The 22,749-nt window shown below is 36.6% G+C and overlaps 5 protein-coding genes across 5 annotated transcripts; 4 read left to right on the plus strand and 1 right to left on the minus strand.

Moving 5' to 3' along the window:
- The first annotated feature begins 664 nt into the window (after window positions 1-664).
- On the plus strand, window positions 665-2,706 carry LOC104703842 (1-aminocyclopropane-1-carboxylate oxidase 2-like). The gene is made up of 4 exons (XM_010419929.2): window positions 665-1,116; window positions 1,214-1,440; window positions 1,760-2,093; window positions 2,219-2,706. Exons 1-4 carry the CDS (start codon window positions 1,003-1,005, stop codon window positions 2,504-2,506), a joined length of 963 nt encoding a protein of 320 aa, XP_010418231.1. The 5' UTR covers window positions 665-1,002; the 3' UTR covers window positions 2,507-2,706.
- Window positions 2,707-2,778: 72 nt separating this feature from the next.
- Window positions 2,779-5,670, minus strand: LOC104703843 (protein CLMP1). Its single transcript, XM_010419930.3, has one exon. It carries the CDS (start codon window positions 5,388-5,390, stop codon window positions 3,108-3,110), a length of 2,283 nt encoding a protein of 760 aa, XP_010418232.2. The 5' UTR covers window positions 5,391-5,670; the 3' UTR covers window positions 2,779-3,107.
- A 1,139-nt stretch (window positions 5,671-6,809) lies between these two features.
- LOC104703844 (serine/threonine/tyrosine-protein kinase HT1) lies at window positions 6,810-9,260 on the plus strand. The gene is made up of 3 exons (XM_010419931.3): window positions 6,810-7,986; window positions 8,182-8,637; window positions 8,755-9,260. The coding sequence occupies exons 1-3, from the start codon at window positions 7,540-7,542 to the stop codon at window positions 9,022-9,024; spliced, it is 1,173 nt and encodes a 390-aa protein (XP_010418233.1). The 5' UTR covers window positions 6,810-7,539; the 3' UTR covers window positions 9,025-9,260.
- A 655-nt stretch (window positions 9,261-9,915) lies between these two features.
- LOC104703846 (eukaryotic translation initiation factor-like) lies at window positions 9,916-11,380 on the plus strand. The gene is made up of 4 exons (XM_010419932.3): window positions 9,916-10,046; window positions 10,202-10,286; window positions 10,639-10,992; window positions 11,073-11,380. Exons 1-4 carry the CDS (start codon window positions 9,940-9,942, stop codon window positions 11,298-11,300), a joined length of 774 nt encoding a protein of 257 aa, XP_010418234.3. The 5' UTR covers window positions 9,916-9,939; the 3' UTR covers window positions 11,301-11,380.
- Window positions 11,381-12,936: 1,556 nt separating this feature from the next.
- On the plus strand, window positions 12,937-14,315 carry LOC104703847 (eukaryotic translation initiation factor-like). Its single transcript, XM_087457619.1, has 4 exons — window positions 12,937-13,070; window positions 13,210-13,294; window positions 13,444-13,800; window positions 13,871-14,315. Exons 1-4 carry the CDS (start codon window positions 12,961-12,963, stop codon window positions 13,940-13,942), a joined length of 624 nt encoding a protein of 207 aa, XP_087313745.1. The 5' UTR covers window positions 12,937-12,960; the 3' UTR covers window positions 13,943-14,315.
- The last annotated feature ends 8,434 nt before the right edge of the window (window positions 14,316-22,749 follow it).

The following is a 22,749-nucleotide window of genomic DNA, read 5'->3' on the forward strand; positions in this document are numbered from 1 at the left end:
TTATCATCGTTTATTATCACTGATTTAAGATTTGTTTTATTTTCACATGCAACTTTAAAAAAAAAAAAAAAAAAAAAAAAAAACTAGAACAAGTGGCATGGGTAGTCTAACACAACTTTATTATAGATAATCTCAAAAGATAAGTTTCAATAAATATACAAAACAAAACAAAACATACAAGACAATTTATGGTGATGAGTAATAAAATAGACAAATTAAACGATTTTTACGGGATTACAGATTAGATGTCAAAAAAATACTAATCTTTATAAGTTGGACGGTGTTACAAAGCCAAAATTAAAACAAGGCGTTACACATTTGATATGAACCGCAGAGTACTACTATATTACAACAGTTTGAAGAAGGCAGTTTCAAGAAAATGTAAAATAATTTGTGTATCTTGAAGATGAAAAATGCAAGTGATAGAACTAGTCTTCTTACTTTGGAATAAACTATTCTTCGATTTGGTTTTGAACTTATGACGTGAAAGATGGCTCAAATAGACTTGTAATTTAGAGCTATCTTAAAATACTTGAAGATCCTATGCAATTTTCTTATTTGTAACCATTCTAACTATTACCAATTTTATAATTCGAAAATGGGAAGAGAAAAGAAACCAATTGAAGTGCATATAAAGAGAGACCCCAAAAGGAAAATGCCAAATGAATCAATCTCATAAAGAAAGAGAGGGTAGGGGTCCACGATAGATGTGCTCACATACATGCTCCACGAACTCCTGTTTCTTTTACTTTTAACTTCTTCTTTCTTTTTTCTTATATCAATTTGAATGAAACAATTATACATCTTATCTTATGACTATGACTATCACATATTTTTTTTTACAATTTTTTAATATATTTATTTTAGTTTAAATCCAATTTCCCTCATTTGCGCCTATAAATAGCAACCTTCTCTCCTTCACTAAGTCTCACATCAAAGCAATCAACCAACACACAACTTGCAACTTCAAATAGAGTACTTTCAAAGAAGAGAGAGAGGAAGATGGAGAAGAACATGACGTTTCCAGTGGTAGACTTGTCCAAGCTCGATGGTGAAGAGAGAGACCAAACCATGGCTTTAATCAATGAAGCTTGTGAAAACTGGGGCTTCTTTGAGGTACATACACAATTCATGGTTTGATTATAGCTAGCTCTTAGTGGGAATGTGGAACTTTTATTTTGTTAATTTGGGGTTAATTAATTTAATCTTTCAGATAATGAACCATGGAATACCACATGACTTAATGGACAAGATCGAGAAGATGACAAAGGGACATTACAAGACATATCAAGAACAAAAGTTCAATGACATGCTCAAGTCCAAAGGTTTGGATAAACTTGAGACAGAAGTCGAAGATGTCGATTGGGAAAGCACTTTCTATGTTCGTCACCTCCCTCAATCAAATCTCAGTGACATTTCTGATATGTCTGATGAATACAGGTACATCATAAAATTTTTTTTTAACACAAATAATATATGAGTTTTTATATCTTCTATAAAATAATAATCATAAATTTCACTATACCAAATTTCAGTAATCCACTCTACCACTTTTACCTTTAGTTTGAACTTTTTTTTTTTAAATATTTTTTCTCACATGCATGAGTTCAGATTTTTTTACTTTTGTGATATTTTATTGGGTAAGAGCATTATTTTACTTGCTGGGATACTTGCATAGTCAAAAAATATTATTTTTTGGTAAATATGTAATATATTCAATTGAAATAGTAAAAATGTTTTTTGCTTTTTGTTTTGGCAGGACGCCCATGAAAGACTTTGGGGAGAGATTGGAGAATCTTGCTGAGGATTTGTTGGATCTATTGTGTGAGAACCTAGGGTTAGAGAAAGGGTATTTGAAGAAAGCGTTTCGTGGAACAAAAGGTCCAACGTTTGGGACAAAGGTGAGCAACTATCCACCATGTCCTAAACCAGAGATGATCAAAGGTCTTAGGGCCCACACTGATGCAGGAGGCATCATCTTGTTGTTTCAAGACGACAAGGTCAGTGGTCTCCAGCTTCTTAAAGATGGTGACTGGATTGATGTTCCTCCCCTCAACCACTCCATTGTCATTAATCTTGGTGACCAACTTGAGGTAAGTCATGTTCACACGACATTTTCAAAACCAATGTTTTGGTATTGAAATTGGGTTTTGGTTTAGTCTTGGTTTGATGAGATTTTTTGTTTAACCTGAATATGGATAATCTTGATTGAGTGTAGGTGATAACCAACGGCAAGTACAAGAGTGTGATGCACCGTGTGGTGACTCAAAAAGAAGGAAACAGAATGTCCATTGCATCGTTCTACAACCCGGCAAGTGATGCCGAGATCTCTCCAGCTACATCACTCGTCGAGAAAGATTCCGACTACCCAAGTTTCGTCTTTGATGACTACATGAAGCTCTACGCAGGGGTCAAGTTTCAGCCAAAGGAGCCACGGTTCGAGGCCATGAAGAATGCTTCTGCAGTTACAGAATTGACTCCAACAGCAGCCGTAGAGACTTTCTAAAACGCGGATTTGAGGTTTAAGTGGAACAGAAGAAAGAAGTATGAGTTTGTGTTATGTTATGTCAATAAGTTCAGACTGGTATTAGTGTTTACATATCTAATAATCTGGTGATTAATTGTTTGGTCAATTGGTGTGTTTCAAGTGTGGGGTGCTTATGTTTATGGAAGATAATAATAATAATAATAATCTGATTTCTAAAAGTTCTGATGTGTGTATCATCAAATCAAGTAAAGAACAGAACACTCTGTCTCATAACTTCTAACACTAATGAAGATTAAAAAGCTTTTCTCCTTAGATAACAAGAAGCAAGTTCATAATAAATCAATCACCAAAGCAAAAACGACACAAAGATTAAAAAGGTTGAAACTTAAACAGAGTTTACAAATTTATCTAACACAACAAATACCCTGGAAAATTTATCACCTTTGAGGTGAAGAAGATAAACTTGAAAGAACCATCTGTGAATCATCAAATCAAGCAAGATCCAGCAGTCTACATTTTCAGGGTTCATTTTCCAGTTACACAACCATTCATTATGCGAGAATCGGGTTCTGTTTTTTTAGCTCTTGAGTTCAGATATCTTGTTAAAGAATTAAGGGTTTCAAGGTGCAGGTACCTTTTTCTCATTACCTCCTTCAGTAGCTTCAGCTTCATTGGAACAATGGTTCTTGACAACAGTTGCTATGTCCGTTTCAGAAGCACCTGCAAGTTTGAATCTTTCAACAGCTGAATCAAGATTCTTATTCCAACCATCCATCCCGATTTTGCATTCAACTTGAGATCTTTCGAACAGCATGTTTCCCCAAAACAGATGGATCTGTGATCTCATTGCAGTCGCTTGCTCTGCTGCTTCCTCAGCAGTAATTGTCTCTGAAACCTCTTCGTTCCCATCTCCTCCTTGCTTCTTTCTCCTCTTTGAGATTTCCTCTTTCTTGTTCGAATTCGGGTTTTTAAGATCATCCATCCTCTGCTCTTCAAGCTTCTCCCACATCTCTGTAGCATCTTTCATCTTCGCCTCTGCGCTGTCAAAGAGGTTTAAGGTTTCTGATGGATCCCAACCTGAGATATCAATCTTCTGAGCTAGCAAGTAAGACCAGTGTAGCTTCGCCATTTCAAACTGCTGCTGTCCTAATGCAAGCAAACCCTCGTAAAAATCTGGTTTGATTGAGAGGGCCTGTTCATATTTCTCCTTTGCCAATGTGTATCTCTCTTTCACCCACTCGTAAGCAGTTTGAAGCTGTGCCGCAACCACTTCTTTCCCAGCGGATTCGTCTAAAGGAATCCTCTTTCTAGCAGCACACATGTGAACATTTCCCCAGTTGAAGAAAGCTAACGCAGCAACTTCCTGGAACTTAGCGGAAGCTTGATCGAATAGTGGTTGAGCTTTTTCGCTTGTCACTGTTTCTTCAAGCGCCTCTGAGCAAAGTTCCATTCCCAACTCATGCAAGTCAATATGAGCATCAGGGTCAATACCAACATGAGTGCGGAAGAGATGAGCAAAATCAAACAACCAGTCGTCCATCTCCAGTTCCTTGGTCTCAGGATCCTCAGAAGAACTCGCTTTCTCCTTTTCAACTTCCTTATCCGTCTTCTCACTGTTAATCTCTGTTTCCGATACTGACTCGGTAGGAGATGATACGACTTCTTCTACAACAGGCTTCTCTTCCACTTCTTCCTCCTCTTCCTCAAGCAACATCGGCTCTTGCTCAGGACTTACATCAACAACATGCAATCTCAACATCCCAACAGAATCAGATTTATCAGTATCAGGCTCTTTAGTCAAAAGACTATCAGCAGCAGATTCCGCCAACTTCAGCTCTGCGGTAGAAGTAATAGTCACCAAGTCTCCATCATTGTCCTTGTACTTGATCAAAACCGCCTTCGAAGATGGGAAACGACTGCTCACAATCTCTCTCAGTTCCTTAAACCTACAGTTCACAGGCATCTGACCTAACCTTATGTCATGATCATACATAAACTTCAACGGCCTCCACCTAATCCTCTTCTCTTGAGCCTTCCCAACAACCGCCACAGATGAAGATCCCAACTCCTCCACCTTCGACCCTTTCGGAGTATGACTAACCGGCTTCAACACAACTCTCGACGCCTGCCCCTTACTCCCAACAGAACCGCCATTTTCAGTCACAGGACTGACCACCTGTGACCTCTCTACCTTACCATTAGTAGCATTAGGCAATGAAGCAGACCCAACAGGCGAAGTAACTCCCTTTTTGTGAACATTACGAGAAGGTAAACAAGGACCAAGTCCAGCAATGGGACCACCTAAAGCAGCCGAGGCACCAAGAGCCGCAGGTGAAGGACGGCTCTGCAAATCTTGATGAGGACCCAAAGCAGTTTTCAAACGCTTAGAAATCTCACCAGCATCCTTATGATTAGGATCAGAACCCAACAAAACATTAACATCCTGAACAGCTAAATCAAACTTGCCAACAGCTTCAAAAGCTCTAGCTCTTCTAAGCAAAGCACGAGTAAAACCAGGCTGAGCTTTAAGAGCCATAGAACATTCAGAAATAACAGATTCGTAATCAATAGGTTTCATCTGCATCAAACAAGCAGCTCTATTGCTATGAAACACAGCTCTATCTGGGTGACTCTTAGGAATAAGCTTAATCCCATTCTCGTATTGCTCAAGAGCAGCAACGTAATCTCTTGCTTGAAACTTTTTATTACCTTCTTCCTTAAGCTCGTGTGCTCGTTTCAAGAATACCGAAGCGTCGAAATCAACACCACCGTTAACAACAGTCGTTGACGGTTTGGATAATCCTGAAGAAGCTTCAGATGAATTCACCTGATTCGAATTCGAATTCGAACCACCACCACCACTACCTCCACTCTTCTTCTTCCTTCCTCCAGATTTCCCCATTTTTCAACCCCTTCCCCAAAAAAGCTTCAAACTTTAACCCAAAATCCGATGAATAGATGGAGAAAGGGAGAAACCCAGATGCTTACAGATCGAAAGGCAGAGAAATGAAAGAGAAGGAAATGTTCAAATTCAGATAAAGTTGAATACTTTAAGGGAAGAAGAAGAAGAAGATGCTAGAACAAGATGAGCCTCAGTGAGGGGGTTTTGAAATTAGAAACCCTAGCTCAACTTGTTGTTGTTCTGTCTCTCTATTATTCATTTTACTTTTAGTCGTGAGATCGATTCTGGGCCGTTGGATTTTTGAGTGTACGTTTTGGTGAAAGTGAAACACGAAGATGTTAGATAATGGGCCTACAGATTTTAGCCCAAATTGAGAATTATTTAGGCCCGCCTAGATAATATAATAATTCCTTGTTCTGGATAGCTTCTACAGCTAGTCAGCTTCCACGTGGTTCCGTTAAGACACTGCCACGTGTAAGAATCCACTTGGTAAAATACATGATGTTGTATGATCTGTAAGATTTAAATTATTTAGTACGAAAAGGCAACGAATTGCCTCACTCACGGATTGTTTTCTTTCACAAATATTATTTGTCGCCAAGTACAGATGTAAATATTTTTCGCTTTTTTTTTGTTTGCACAGTTTTACTTCCACTCTCACACATTGCCGAATCATTAAATAAAGTTAATTATTACTTATTAGGTAACTTTTGTATGAAATAGATTATAAACTAACTTAGTTTATGATATATAAGCCTTATATCATCTTTTATTATATGGTTTAAGGAATAAAATACAGAGATTAGAAACTGTGAATGATAGTGTTTCTAAGTTTGATATGATTTTATCATACTATAAATTAAACAACAATGATCGAGAATTAGTATATGGTTTGGTCGTTTTGTGTTACGATGTAATTATATATCTTCCCTAGTGTAGTAGTGTTAGATCCATGCAATGGAATGGAGCCGACAAAAGGATTCATGGTGTGAATGGATCAGGATACTTATTCACTTTATTGTATCTACTAAAACAATTCAATGTATATTACAAATCGATGACAAAAAAAAAAGGTTAAATTAATGTAAAGAGACAAATGTATATTTCATCTTAATAAAATCTTAATAAAAATACCAAATAAAACTGATGTTGGAACAAATACAGTATTGTAGCAGTCTAGTGATTTTTTTTTTCCGAAGTTGATGAATACCGTACTCTATGTAATTTTCTAGGTTATTTAACGAATAATTAAAATATTTTTGACTGGATAGCTGGATAAGAATGGTTCCTTGAGATATATTTGTGTAAATAACCGTGAATTTAGTCCAAAATTATATCCAAATAAAATCTATTGTTATTATTTTTTTATTTATTCATGATCGATCCAATAAGATGAAGCAATTTATAAGTCGGTAACTTGGCGACTCGTTACCATGGCGATTTGGCATTGACTACGATAACGAGACAATATAATATACTCCTAAAACTAAACACGAACCGAACACGATTTGATATGTTCTCAAAGAGAAAAAGAGTAATTTATAATCTCTATAAATATAAACTCTTTCTCTATTAAAAGGCAAACTTTTGAACGAAGCAATCACGAGAAACCTTTGAAAATCTCTTTCATACTTTGGATCCGTTCCTTATTCACTTGGTTTCTTCTTCAACTTCCAAAACTCAACTTGTATCCAAAACTTTCTGGTGCTTTTTTTCTTCTCGTGTCCTTTTTCCCCCGGAAAAGTTTCCCGGAAAGTTTCATCATTGTTCTTCTACGAGGCAACGAAAAAAAAAAAACAGACGATGATCAAACCCATTTGTTTCCTTCTTTGTTTCTGCTTCCTTCCTGTAAAAGTCTCATCCTTTTGACATTAAGTCTCTTCTGTTTTCAAAACTTCTTTGTTGGGTTCTTTTTCTCTTCTTTTCCCTGATTTTGTTTTTGTTTCCCCGAGAAAATTAATGACACGGCGGCTAAATTCTCGGGAGATCCTATCGAACCCATGTTTTTGAATCAGTTCATGCACTTCCTGAAATCTATTCATACTTTCAGAAGGAAATACCTTAGTTTAACACATCTTTAACCCTAAGATCCTCTGCTTTTCAAAACCTACCTTGTGATCCAAGCCAAAAAAATTCTACTTGATTTACCATGTCAAGTTCTTGTTTCAATCCGTTTCGTATACGGTGGTCTCTAAGATCCAAATTACCACCAGAGCCTTCCCTCCCGCCTTTACCCTCTCATCCGTCTTCCTCTAAAACCAACCGGTATGCAGAAGCAGAGACGATGGAGAAGAAGAGATTCGACAGTATGGAATCTTGGTCTATGATCCTCGAGTCCGAGAACGTGGAGACATGGGAAGCGTCTAAAGGCGAAAGAGAGGAATGGACCGCAGATCTTTCTCAGCTCTTTATCGGAAACAAATTTGCCTCGGGAGCACACTCGAGAATTTACAGAGGGATCTACAAACAAAGAGCCGTCGCCGTGAAGATGGTGAGGATCGCAACACACAAAGAAGAGACAAGGACTAAGCTCGAACAACAATTTAAGTCCGAGGTTGCTCTGCTTTCTCGTCTCTTTCACCCTAACATCGTTCAGGTTTGAATTCTTCATGTTATTCTCAAAGTGTAAACCATTCATTATAAAGATTTACAATCTTGGTGGGAGTACAAAAAGAAAAAAACAGAGCAAAGATTTTGTCTTTAGAGCTAGAGCATATCTGTCTCTCTAACCTTTAAATTTTGTTTTGTATTATGAGAGTTTCACTAATTGTATTCTTATTTTGGTATATAGTTCATAGCAGCGTGCAAGAAACCGCCGGTATACTGCATAATAACAGAGTACATGTCACAAGGAAACCTCCGAATGTACCTAAACAAGAAAGAGCCTTACTCACTCTCGATCGAGACCGTACTGAGACTGGCCCTAGACATCTCAAGAGGAATGGAGTATCTTCACTCACAAGGTGTTATCCACAGAGACCTGAAGTCCAACAATTTGCTTTTGAATGACGAAATGAGGGTTAAAGTTGCAGACTTTGGGACTTCTTGTCTTGAGACGCAATGCAGAGAGGCCAAGGGTAATATGGGAACGTATCGATGGATGGCTCCAGAGATGATCAAAGAGAAGCCTTACACTAGAAAAGTTGACGTTTATAGCTTTGGCATCGTTCTATGGGAACTCACCACTGCATTGCTTCCGTTCCAAGGTATGACTCCCGTGCAAGCCGCATTTGCAGTCGCTGAAAAGGTCAGTCTTTTATTCATCACTTACCACCGTGAAGAAGTGTTTGTGATTAAGATTAAAGATTGTTGTTTTGTTTCTTGGGATACAAGTTACTGAATTTTTCAGTTATTTATAATATAGAACGAGAGACCACCATTGCCAGCGAGCTGCCAACCTGCGTTAGCTCACTTAATCAAGAGGTGTTGGTCAGAGAATCCCTCGAAGCGGCCAGACTTCTCAAACATAGTAGCGGTGCTTGAGAAGTACGACGAGTGTGTCAAAGAAGGACTGCCTTTGACATCACACGCAAGCCTCACAAAGACAAAGAACGCAATTCTAGATCGACTTAAAGGCTGCGTCTCGACCATTAGCTCACCATTTACTTCCTCCTCTGTTCCTGTAAATGCATAGTAGATCAAACTTGTGTTAAGTATCTATAACCTGATCTCATTCCAAAGTTACAATTCTTCTTTTTCTTTCACTAGTTATTTGATTGTATATTGCATCTATGTGATGTTATGATTTGATATACACGTATTTAGGCTAATTAATTTGTATGTTATAGGAGTAAAAATTATACTTATTAATCATTGGTCTCTCATTTTAAAGGAAGTTACAAAATAAAATAATATTTAAGTGTCGCGAAATAGACTTTTGGTGTTGTATTATTCTACGAAAACAAAATACTTTAGATTTACGGTTTACGGTTTACCTGCATGTTACAATCAAGTAGACGATTCGTTGAAGAATAATATTCTTTAGATCTAATCTACCTAGTGATTCTTCTCTTGAAGTCAGATAAGCGGGAATGATCAAATTTACCTCTATCTCTTTGTTGTATTGGCTTTGGGGATTGCCTATCTTTGTTGTATTTTAAACTATGGTTCTTACTTTATATATTGTGTTCTGTTTTAATGGAATGAAACATATGTGTTTTGTATAGAATGTCACTATTCAACTAGTTTCAAAAACAAAACTAATCCCTATATTTCTAATAAATTAATGTTCTACAATTTATTTTTGTTCCTAAAAAATTGATTAATGGTTTCTATTTTCTTTATTTACCAAAAAAAAATTTATAAATAAAAACCAAACTCTTTTTTTAAGATGTGTAGAAATGCCAAAACGTCAGTTTATTAGAAATATAAATTTCGGTCACCGACGATTCAGTTTTCTAGGTCCGGTTATTTATTAGCATTACTGACGCATGGGGAACATTCATCCATTATCAGTTTTGGAATCGTTTCCACCATGCATTGGCTATATTCATTTCTTATATATTTTAGACTCTTCTAGTCTTTGTTTTATAACGTACAACGATCATAAATGACAGAAAAAAACATGAAAGATGCTAAGTTGGTTAGTTTTCGATCTGCAATATTGGTGCAGGATTGGATAACATTCAAAGCATGGGCTTCGGAAGAAAAAAACTCGTAATTGATTCCTCCCTCCGCTACATTTTTTTGTAGGAGATTTTGTGATATATAGACTTTGATTTTGATTTCTCAAATCAGCATCGATTTTATTTTATTATACTGTACGTATGCAAACATCTAAAAGATTTAGCTTTTATACTTTGTTTGGCCAGGATAATGAACTCACTAGCGGAAGAGAAATATAGTTGTCTCAAGAGCCAACTTATCAACACTTGCATCACATCTGATATATTAAAGGTGCATGGTCTCATCTTAAGGCACATATTAAGTTTAATTTTTTTGTTTATTTATAAGTATATTTTATGTTAGGCATTCCATTTATTCGTTTCAGATGTTTAAACTAGGAGAGAAATCTGAACCATTACCCAATCTTTTTTTGGTTTGGTGTTGAAATTTAGATTTTTTTAGTTTGTTTTGGAAACTTTTGTTGAAGAACTAGAAGAAATAATTATTTTTGTATTTTCTATATATATTAAAATCGAACTATATTTAGTGACTTTTGGTTTACTACATGTTCTTTACGTATCTTGCTTGGTTATGTCATAATGGCTGATTAGTTAACCTTTTTCTTTCATGGGTTCATCTGTAGGATATGGTGACCCTTATCTTCGACAAAGCTGTTCTTGAGCCGACCTTTTGTCCTATGTACGCTCAGTTGTGCTATGATATACATGACAAACTCCCTAGCTTTCGTCCTGCAAAGCATGGAGAAAGTGAGATGATCACATTCAACAGGATTTTGTTGAATTTATGTCAAACCGTGTTCGAGGGAGCTGACGAGTTGAGTGAGGAGATTAGAAAGATGGACTCGCCAGATCATAAGGCAGAACGGGAGGACAAGGAAATATTGTCGAACCTCCGGACTCTAGGAAATCTTCGTTTGGTTGGTGAGCTTTTTAAGTTGAGGATGGTTACGCAATGGATAGTTCAGCGCATTATTAAGGTTAACTTAAGATAAGTTACGTAACTTTGCAAGTTATGTTTTGCTTAGGTTGTATAATTGAATTTACTTTTACTATACAGAAGCTGTTGGGGGATGATAAGAAAATGTGTCCACCGAAGGAGAAACTCGAAGCAGTTAGTCTCTTTCTCCACACTGTGGGCAAAGTGCTTGATAGACAGACCAACGATGAGTGTTTCAAACGTTTAAAGAATTTGTTAAAACATCCTCGGTTGGTTTTGCAATCAGCATTTGTGGTTCAGTATCTCATTGATTTGCGCTCCAACAATTGGGTTCCCACCGGGAAATAGTTAGGGCACCTTTTCTATAAATTGATTAATGAAGTTTTATTGGTGTTTTCTGGTTCATGGTTTTTATGAATATACAAAAATTTTAAGTAATATCACGGTTTATTGGATCTTGATTTTTTTTTTCTTTTCCAAAAAATTATGGGTCTGAATGGTTACCGTAGGGTGGTGGACAAATCCATCTGCAAATCATAAGATTTCAACAACAGTTTTAAAATTAAGGATTCAATAACAAATGATTTTGTTTTAGATTTCCAAATCAATGATTCAGTAAAATCATTTCTAGTGATCAAACCTGAAATAGAGGAAGCTGAAGAAGGCGGCAAGGGTTTTAAAAATTTTTGGTGTTTTTTTAAAGGGCAGAACGAGAGACCGCCATTCCCAACGAGCTGTCAACCTGCGCTCTAGCTCATTTAATCAAGAGGTGTTGGTCAGAGAATCCGTAAAAATGGTGGCGGTGCTAGAGAAGTTCGACGAGTGTGTCAAAGAAGGACTGTCTTTAACTTAACACGCAAGCCTCACGAAGACAAAGATTGTAATTATCGATCGCCTTAAAGGCTGCGTCTCGACCATGAGCTCACCATTATGTTCAGAGTTGGTTTAAGTACCACAATATTGATAATGGGTGAAAATTCCCCAAAGATTATTCTTCTTTTTTTCTTTAACTAGTTATGTATTTGATTGTATATTGCATCTACGTGATGTGTTATAGTTTGACATACACGTACTAATTAGACTAATTAATTTGTATGATATATAATGATACATATTGATCATTGGTCTCTCTTCTTCTTTATGCTCTAATCATGCTGATTCAACAGCAAAATCCTCCTTCATTTATGCTTTTTTGTGTATAAATGTATTCACAGTGAAAATAATCAGTATTATTCCTCTGTAAAGTTTAGAAGCTTTTGATATATGTTTGTAATTCCAAAACAAAAATTAAACCATACAGCCTAAATGAAGTATATCTTGACGCATATATGTTAAAGAAAGCCAAATTGAGTATGGATGTTCCGGTCTTCTTATACTATAAGGTGTATTTTGGAGTCTCTGAATATATAGCTTGGACTTGGAGATCAAATCCAGTAATCCTAGAGATTAACTACGAAACGTCGATGGGATTTTAATTATAGCCATGCAAAGCTAAAACCATGGTTATAAGAAAAACTGTTATTTTCCAAAAACAAGTACTATTATAGTATTATTTACAGTATAATTTTATAAATAGTAGATATATAGTTTTTTTTTTTTTTTTGTTAAAATGCAAGTAGATATATAGTTGACATGTTTTATTTTTTGTTTACATCAATCGTCAAAAAAAAAAAAAGTTACAGTGGGTGGGTCAATGAGAAAGTTATAAGAAACATGGGGAACTAAACCCAGTAACTCTCATATTCATTTAAGACACTTGCATGTAATATCTTTATTTCTTTTTCACATTTTACTTGTTCCAATTTTCAACTAGCCCAAAGACAAAACTATAAATTTCGGTCACCGGTGATTCAGTTATCCAGGTCTGATTTTTCCAAAAACATTGATGCATGGGGAATATTCACCCATTATCAATATTGGACACGTTTCCACCATGCTTTGGCCACTCGTTTCTATATATATTTCAGATTCGTCTAGCCTTTTTACCAAAACGTAATCAAGATCATAGATGACCGAAAAAAACATAGAAGATGATGAGTCGTTGGTTTGTTTCCGATCTACAGTACTGTTGCAAGATTGGATAACATATAACGCATTTGCTTTGGAAGAAAAAAGCTGGTAATCAGTTCCTCTATTCAGCTACCTTTTTTTTTTAACGGAATATTTCAACCTTTAATTTCTCAAATTAGCCATTATTTATTTTCCAAACATCAAATGTTTAGATATAGCTTGTAATTTTTTTTTTTTTCATGGCCAGGATAATGAGCAGGTTAGCCGAAGAGAAATATGTTCGTCTCACTAGCCATCTTATCCGCTCTTGCATTACACCTTATATCTTAAAGGTACACGCCCTTATATACATAAGGAGGAATTATTTTATATACATAATAAAACGTTGACTTGAGTATCCAACGAACCTAAGGAGAATTTGTATGGGGAGTTTCTTCTGGCACGTCAATCAAGATGATTTTGTGTTTTCTTTTCTCTGTAGCGTGTGGCAACCCTTATTTTCGACAATGCCGTCCTTGAGCCGACTTTTTGCGCTATGTACGCTCAATTGTGCTATGATATTCATGACAGACTGCCTAAGTTTCCACCTGAGCGTATGGGTAGTGATGATCATGAGATCACATTCATGAAGGTTTTGCTGAATAAAGTTGAAATGGTGTTTAACGGAACCGATGAACTAAGCGATGAGACTGGAAAGATGAACGCGCCATATGATAAGAAAGAACGGAAAGACAAGGAAATGTTGTTGAAACTCCGAACTCTAGGGAATCTTCGTTTGGTTGGTGAGCTGTTTTTAAAGCAGAAGATTCCACAAAAGATTGTTCTCCAAATTGTTCAGGTTAACTTTTATTATTGCTGCTATGATTCCTGGTTCATAGAACACATTTTAACTTGCTTTTATTATACAGCACCTTTTGGGGGATGATGAGAAAACGTGTCCATCAGAGGAAAAACTTGAAGCCGTCTGTGTCTTTCTCTAGACTGTTGGCAAAAAGCTTGTTGGTTCCATATCTGTCGGTTCATCCTTAGGCTTTAGCTCAAAACAGATATTCAACGATTACTTCAGACGTTTAAAGAGTCTTTCAAGTCATCCTCAATTTAATAAGCGTATAAAATTTCTAGTTCGGGACATCATTGATCTGCGCTCAAACAATTGGATTCCCAGCGGGAAAGAGTCATCCTACTACCCTTTAGAACATCATATGTATTGCCTATGCTTATTCACTTTTGAGTATAATCAAAACGCAGCATGGCTCTTCTATTAAATTGTAGTGCGTATAAATATGCATTTTTAGAAAGGCAAAAGCATAAACTTTGTTTTCAACGACTATATAATAGTGAGAGAGTTTCTGCTATTAGTAAGAAACCGATAAGATGATAAACTAATTATCACTCACCAAGAACAGTTTGAGCTCATAAAAATCTCGTAGCTTCTTCGTTTACTCTCTTTGAAGCCAAACTAGTGTGCGCATCATCAACTGATGTCCAAGACCCAATTTAAGAAATGACCAAGAAGTTAATATGAGGTAACAAAAAAATGCCGAGAATCAATTAACTTTGGTTTCGGTTTCAATCGCATACTCTTTAATCAGGTATTTTCATACTGATCTTCTCACGATAGTTAAAGATGATCTATTTCCTCGTTGTTCTTATAATATTTTGAGAATGTTCAGCGTATTAGACTTTTTTTCCTTAATATTACTGAAATTTACCTAGTTTGACACAAAATCTAAGCAAAAATAGTTTCAACAGATAAACAAAATAAAGATTGTTCTAAAAAAGTGTAAGATGAACTGTTGGGTTCTAAAGAGTTTGAATTTGTTGGTAGCAGTTTGATGATGATCAAACTTCCATAGAAGTATGAATCTTAGAAAATAAACTGACGTCAAATTACACTTTAATCACATTATGCTGATTAAGTGAACATCCATGTGCTTTGTTCTATATGAACATCATTTTTGCTAAACATAGTGTATCATTTAATATCATAATAAAGAGAGGAAAATTTATACTGACATTTTTCAAATTTATATTTTACATTACGAGTTTTAATCCTACTTTATGGATATTTAGTAGTTGAAATTACTAAAGAACAAAAGGTAAAAAAAACAAAAAACAAAAAAAAAAAAAAACAAAAACAAAAAACAGGTCTCACAGAATTTCATGTTATATATAGTATGGCAATTTTTATTTCATATTAAGTAAGTTAACGAGATATATTTTTATATTCTTTATAACAAAATTCACATTTATCTTATTCGTCGGTATCTCTATTACCCACGTGATATCATTGGAAAAAATAATCATCTAACTTATTTTCTTAAACATGGACACTAAAAAGTAAAGTTCTCAACGATATGTATATGAGAGTTCACTCACTACGTAAGCACGACCTATGTATCACCTCAAATCCCTTTTATTATTGATTCAGCGTTGATTAAATAATATGAATTACTCGACTGATTGTGAAGTGATATGATAACAATAGATACCTACCAAAGGAAGTTTTCTTAACAAAGGGAGAAGATAGTCTAAAGATTCCTAGTAACAAGCACATAAGTTATAACTAATCATACCTAATTCTTTATTTTATTTATTTATCTCTTACTTTGATGTTAATTTATACTATCATTTTTGTAGTGAAATCTTAAAGAATCATGGTTAATCCCTTTTGTCAACACTCTTATGCTTATGATAACTAAATATTTGTCAATATTATCTAATGGTCTAGCGAGTATGATTATTTAACTTTATTAACGCCAATAAGTTTTAGCAATTCTTTGTGGTGGTTACTGGTTCGTTGGTGAGAAAAAAAAAAGTCAGAGAGGAACTATTGAGCGATAAACTTCTGGCAGATTATTTATACTATTTTGGGTCAGTGTTCTCAACCATTTTCTTTTTTCTTGTACCATATTAGAGTTTCAAAATTTATCATCTCACATTTGGCCCTATTTATGGTCTAATAATAAATCTCACAAGACAAAACGTATATGTTACAACTTACAACGGACTTGCTTTTCGGGGCTGATTTGGTCAGAATATAGAGTTCGTATTACAAAAGCTTATAGTAGCGATTTCTATTTGGCAAAAAAATCTTGTTCAAATTAAGACACGACGTCGTCAAGAATATTTCACCTTGTGAGGAAAAGACCAATTTTTGTTGACCTAAACTTATTACAGATTCAAAGATTTCATGGTCTAGTTCACGACAAATGAAGCTGGTGTATACAAAGAAAATTGACATGTTTCACGACTCTTGACAATATTTCAGACGATAAGTGTATATGGACTGAAGATGTAAAATAAAATAAAATGTCAGGATGCTCGTGATGACCAAAAACAAGACGGAGTCAAAGACAACGTATTGACTTTTGTAGTACGAAATAGAAATCTTTCAAACACGTCTCATGCCGTGACAAACATCTTTTCTTTAAGCTCTAACACTACACTAAAAATTAAGATTAAAAAAATCAATAGTAAGTCTAACCACTAATAGTTATAAAGAAAAAAAAACTAGTGTTAGTAACCCCAACCACATTAACTAAGGATAAACAAACACTGTAACAAGAAAAAAGCAAACTGAACCTAAATTCAATTTGGTTACGGTTACAATTTTAGGGGTGTATGTCCCAGTTTATGATCCGAAATGTATTTAGAGCAATCTTTGATATTCAAAAGCGGACGGGTTCATTTATATAAGTGTCTATTTAAATACCCCCATATACAGTATTGGTAACCATCTTTTTATGTCGAGAAAAGTGTTGTTACACCGAGACAAGAGCCACATTGTCTCTTCTTTATGTATTTTATTCGTGAAACTCAATGTTGGAATATGCTCATTTCCAGGATCAAAGTACCAATTCATTGTATTTGTTGATTAAGCATTCGACCGAATCTCTATGCAATCGTGATACTTTGTGATGAACAATCTTGAACTCGATCGTCCACTAAAACATTCAAAATGAGATATCCAGATGTTATTAGATTGGGGTGTGGAATCACTATACTTATGGATATGATCTATCGACGTAGTAGCCTAAATATAAAAGGATGCTTTTGTACTTTGGAACAGAAGAAATATCAACTAAATCTTCATTGGAGTTATATACATGAGAATAATGAAAGTATAAAATTCCAAATAGTTAGGTGATGTTTTAACGTAATTGTACCAATTCATGTTCATGGGAAGCATAAAAAGTGTTTGTTGGTGGTAGTGGCCGGCACACCAGATATTTTGGACATGCATATAACTATTATTGTATGTAATGTATGTGCGTGAATATACTTATAGCCTAACTCATAATTCATATAGTTTCACTTTATATTATATATGGCCTAACTCATAAGTCGTATGTCTTTATATATTAGTTAATGTTTTTGGTAGGTAAGGTTATAGTTTTTTTTTCATCTTTTTTTTCGAAATTGGGTTTAATAATTTGACGTTATAATATATATATATATATATATATATATATATATATATATATATATATATATATTACATTGATAGGTTTGTCATGTAGTATTTTGACGTCGTTCGGATTTTGGGATGATACAGATTCGTCTCGTACTGCGCGGAACACTCTTTCTAAACATATGTAAGCTAGTAAGTATGTAACACATCACGTCGTCAATGTTATATCAGCTGGAAACAAAATTGCAGTAGATCGCCTACAACCATTCAACTAACATGAGTTAGCTATGCTCTTGAAAGCAAGAGTCATAAACCCTCGTAAACGAGAAGAGATGGTGACTCAAAAGTATTATTCCATCCTATTGTCACTCATTACATTGCATAATCTATTTATAGTAGAGACTAGGTTTACAAACAACTACGTTGATCCCTGACACATGTCATCATCTGCAGAGGATTGCAGAGCCTAGAGGAACAAATCTATTCATGGTTTGGAGCGTTTTGTGAGCTGTAGAGTGAGCTGTCTTCACTGGTTTGACTGTACGGCAAGGTGCACATGGCTCTGTTTTGTTACCGTTTGCTTTGCAGAGTGTTTCTCGACTCATGATCGTAATGGGCTGGACATCATTCACAAAGCCCATTTTCTTACATTGTTGGACCAAAACAACAAGAGCAGTGTTGTTCTGCTTTACATCCCCCCTCAAACTTTGTGTGGACGGTGAGACTACACCAAGTTTGAACTTTAGATCGTTGAACACATGAATTGGCAAAGACTTGGTGAAGATATCTGCTAGTTGATAAGCCGACGGAATGTGATAAACCGTTAGTGAGCCTTCTGCAACTTGTTCCCTGACATAGTGATAGTGTGTCTTGAAATGCTTAGACTGTTTGTGCAGTGTAGGATTTGCAGAAAGATACACAGCAGACAAGTTGTCACAATACAGCTCCGGAGTTTGAGTTGGAGGCATGCCAATGTTGTCTAGTAGATCTCTTATCCAGTTGACTTCAGCTGCAGTGTCAGACAAACATCGATATTCTGCTTCTGTTGAGCTTCGTGAGACCGATGGCTAGTGTTTAGCTGACCAAGAAATGATGTTGGTGCCAAGAAAAGTGCAGAACCCTCCTGTGGACCGACTAGTAGTTTGACAGCCACCCCAATCACTGTCACTGTATGCTTGTAATGTAGAATCAGTATTCTGAGTGAAAGAGAGACCATGATCAATGGTTCCTTTAATGTATCGAATAATCCTTTTGAGTAGATTGAAGTCTGCTACCGTAGGCGAGTGCATTCGTTGACACACCAAGTTAACTGCGAATTGGATATCTGGTCTAGTCAAAGTTAGATATTGTAGTTTGCCGGCCAGACTTCTGAAAAAAGTTGGGTTGTCTAACATATCCCCTTGCCCTTTAACCTTTTGTAGCTCCAAGGGTAGAGGTGTTGATGCTGGAGCACAATCAGTCATTCCTGCAGCAATGAGAAGATCTTCTGCATATTTGTGTTGATTGAGAAACAATCCATCATGATGATAGTGACACTGGATGCCAAGAAAGTAACTCATTTTGCCCAAATCTTTCATGCGAAACTCTTCACTTAGATTCTAGAGAAGCTTGTTGATCAGCTCCGGATTACATCCTGTTAAGACCATATCATCAACGTAAAGAAGCAGCACAATGATATCATTACCTCTATCATACACGAAGAGTGATGGATCTTTCAAGCTGCATGTAAAACCAAACTTTAGAAGAAATGTGCTGAACTTGTCAAACCAGGCTCGTGGAGCTTGTTTTAGTCCGTAAACTGCTTTGTTCAGTTTCCACACATGTGATGGATTCTCTTTATCTTCAAAACCAGGAGGTTGTCTCATGTAGACTGTTTCTGTTAAGTCCCCATGCAAGAACGCATTCTTGACATCAAGTTGCTTCAAAGGCCATTTGTGAACTGTTGCAGCATGGAGGATGAGACGCACTGTAGCAGTTCTTACAACCGGACTGTATGTTTCCAGAAAATCAACCCCCTCTTCCTGATCGTAACCTTTTGCCACAAGACGGGCTCTAAGCTTATCCAAGCTGCCGTCTGCATTGATCTTTGTTTTAAAAACCCACCTGCAGCCTAGAACATTCATTTCTTCTTCATGAGGAACCAAATCAAAAGTGTTGGTCTCCACAAAGGTTTCTACTTCTTCTCCCATTGCTCCTGTCCACCCTGGATGTTTGAGTGTTGATGCTACTGTCTTATGCTCTCTAACCGGTGTTTGAGTGATAGTGAGAGCATATTTCGGATTAGCTTTTCTTACACCATCTTTCCCCCTCGTTCTCATACAGTGTTCATTGATTGTTGGAGCAACAAGTGGAGGAAAGTCTGCTTCTGAGAATAAAGGAGGACCATCATGGTGAGACTCACTATCAGAGTCTGATTCAGTGGTTTCATGTGAAACATTGTCTGGAACAGGAGCTGGATCTTCAACAAGAGCAGTGTTGTTTTGCTCAGATGCAGGTTGAGGAAGCTCTGGAGTAACCAAGCATGGCCCTGCAATCTCCTCATGAGCTAAGGGAGACACATCATACTGCGGTGTTGGAGGAGGCAGAGTACCACAGTGCCAAGCTGACAAGAGCGGTGTTGTTGCTGCAGGAATTAGAGTCGCATACTCCTCAACGAAAGGATAAACATGTTCATCAAAAAGAACATGTCTACTAATATAGACTCGACCAGTGGGAGGATGAATACACCTATATCCTTTGTATTTCTCATTGTAGCCGAGAAAAACACATTTCAAGGATTTGGGGTCAAATTTGTTGTTCCCATAAGCACGAAGAGTTGGGTAACACACACTGCCAAAAACTCGTAATGCAGAATAGTCTGGTTTCTGTGTAAAGAGGACTTCATATGGACTCTTTGAATCTGCAAGTACTGAAGAAGGTAGTAGGTTGCTCAGATAGTTGGCAGTGAAGAAAGCTTCAACCCAGTACTGTTGTGGGACTTTACTCTGAAACATCATACTTAAACCCAACTCTGTCAAGTGTCTATGTTTTCTTTCTGCTAAACCATTTTGTTGAGGGGTATGAGGACAAGAGATAAGTTGCTTTCAATGTCTCTCTCAATCTCAGATAAGTTGCTTGGTATGCTTGTCCTTTACACGTACACCATCAGAATCAAATTTAATAGAGCAAGGATAATCATCACAGAGCTTGGAGACTGATAACAGAGATTTGGTAATGTTTGGACACAATAACACATCGTTAAGAGAAAGAAAAGTACCTGATACAGTCTGCAGAGGAACCGAACCAATATGAGTAATGGGTAAGAATTCACCATTACCAACCATCACCAAATCATTACCTTGATAGGTTTGAGCTTGTTGCAGATTAGATGCAGAGTTGGTGATGTGAGCCGTACACCCACTATCTGGTAACCACTCTATGCCAGTGTGTTGATTTCCATCAGACACACGCATAGCAGCTAATGCAGAAGGCAGCTCTGGCTCCAGAAAAGACTCATTGTACCGATTGTAACACCTGAATGCACTGTGTCCATATTTCCCACATATCTGACAAGTTGGTCTGGAGGTATTTGATTGAGTGTTCTGACCACTGCTATGTTGCTGAAAACCACGACCTTGTGTAGAATAGTTTCCCATGCCTCTGTAGCCACCACCAGATCCTGAACGACCTCCTCTGGTGTTTGAGCCGCCTCTATCAAAGTAACCTTTCTCAATTTGAAAGGCTAAATGAGGCGAAACAGCAGGAGCAGTGTTGTACGTTTTCAGCTTATCATCAAAAGAGATGACTTTAAACACAACATCTTCATAACAGGGACCAGGAACTGAATCCATAGAATGTTCAATAACAGTGGTGACCGATTCATACTCCTTACCAAGACCAGTCAGTAAACCATGAATCTTTTCTAAATCAGTCATAGGAAACCCAATAGAATCAAGCTGATCATAGATATGTTTCAGTTCACTAAGATACTCTTCCATTGTTCTTCCTATCTTAAGACAACCCCGCAAACGATTCTGCAACTCAAACTTTCTAGTGGTAGACACCCTATTGAACTTTTTAGCTAGAGCATTCCATACCTCATGTGCAGACTGCATACCGTACACCGCTCTCAGAGCTGGTTCCGTTAGTGAGCCGAAGATCCAGGCCATGACCAGTTGATCATTACGAATCCACTTCACAAAGTCTGGGTTAGGCTCTTCAGAAGGACCTTCAGCAGCATTTGCAGGACGAGTAGTTACGGGTCGAGTAGTAGACGGACGCGTTATCGAACCATTGACGTAACCAAGTAACATTTGTGGTGAGAGAAAGGACTCAAATTGAGTCTTCCATAAGAGATAGTTGGACTCTGACAGTTTCAGAGTCACAACTTGAGAAATAGAAAGAGAAGAAGAAAAAGAGTCTTCTTGAGCCATAGATCGTATTACCGGCGCTCTGATACCATGAAAGCAAGAGTCATAAACCCTCGTAAACGAGAAGAGATGGTGGCTCAAAAGTATTATTCCATCCTATTGTCACTCATTACATTGCATAGTCTATTTATAGTAGAGACTAGGTTTACAAACAACTAGGTTGATCCCTGACACATGTCATCATCTGCAGAGGATTGCAGAGCCTAGAGGAACAAATCTATTCATGGTTTGGAGCGTTGTGTGAGCTGTAGAGTGAGCTGTCTTCACTGGTTTGACTGTACGACAAGGTGCACATGGCTCTGTTTTGTTACCGTTTGCTTTGCAAAGTGTTTCTCGACTCATGATCGTAATGGGCTGGACATCATTCACAAAGCCCATTTTCTTACCTTGTTGGACCGAAACAACAAGAGCAGTGTTGTTCTGCTTTACAGCTCTAGTGATATCTTTCATATGCTTCTTCCAGTGGAAGTTTCACTTTCCAATAGAAGGAACATGCATAATCGATCATAGAATACACGAAGATATATATGAAACGTTGACTCACGATTAGATATTTTGTATTAAATTGGGCTAAATGTCACTTCTTGATCAAATCCAAATTAAAACTCGTAATTATCTATTTTTCTCACATGGTTTTAAATCTGACTTTTAAGTCAAACCAGTGTTCAAGAAAGCGCTAGACGATATGTAAGCGGTGATCTAGCGCCTAGCACCTAGAACGACTAGTCGGGATTTAAAAGTTTTTAGGCAGTTTAAGTGTGCACATTAAAAATATTATATATATAATATTATGTAATTTTTATACGGTCTAAACGGTTGTCTAGACGTCAGCTGAGCGCTTAGGGCATCTCCAATAGTCCTCTATTTTTGTCTTTATTATAGAGTTTCTCTATTATAAAGGTGGGTTTTAGTCAAATGGTCCTCTATTCTCACCTCTAAAATAGAGATTACTATTTTTTCCTCT

This window comes from Camelina sativa, chromosome 7, assembly GCF_030686135.1.
Source record: "Camelina sativa cultivar CO46 ecotype springtype chromosome 7, ASM3068613v1".
Taxonomy (NCBI): Eukaryota; Viridiplantae; Streptophyta; class Magnoliopsida; order Brassicales; family Brassicaceae; genus Camelina; species Camelina sativa.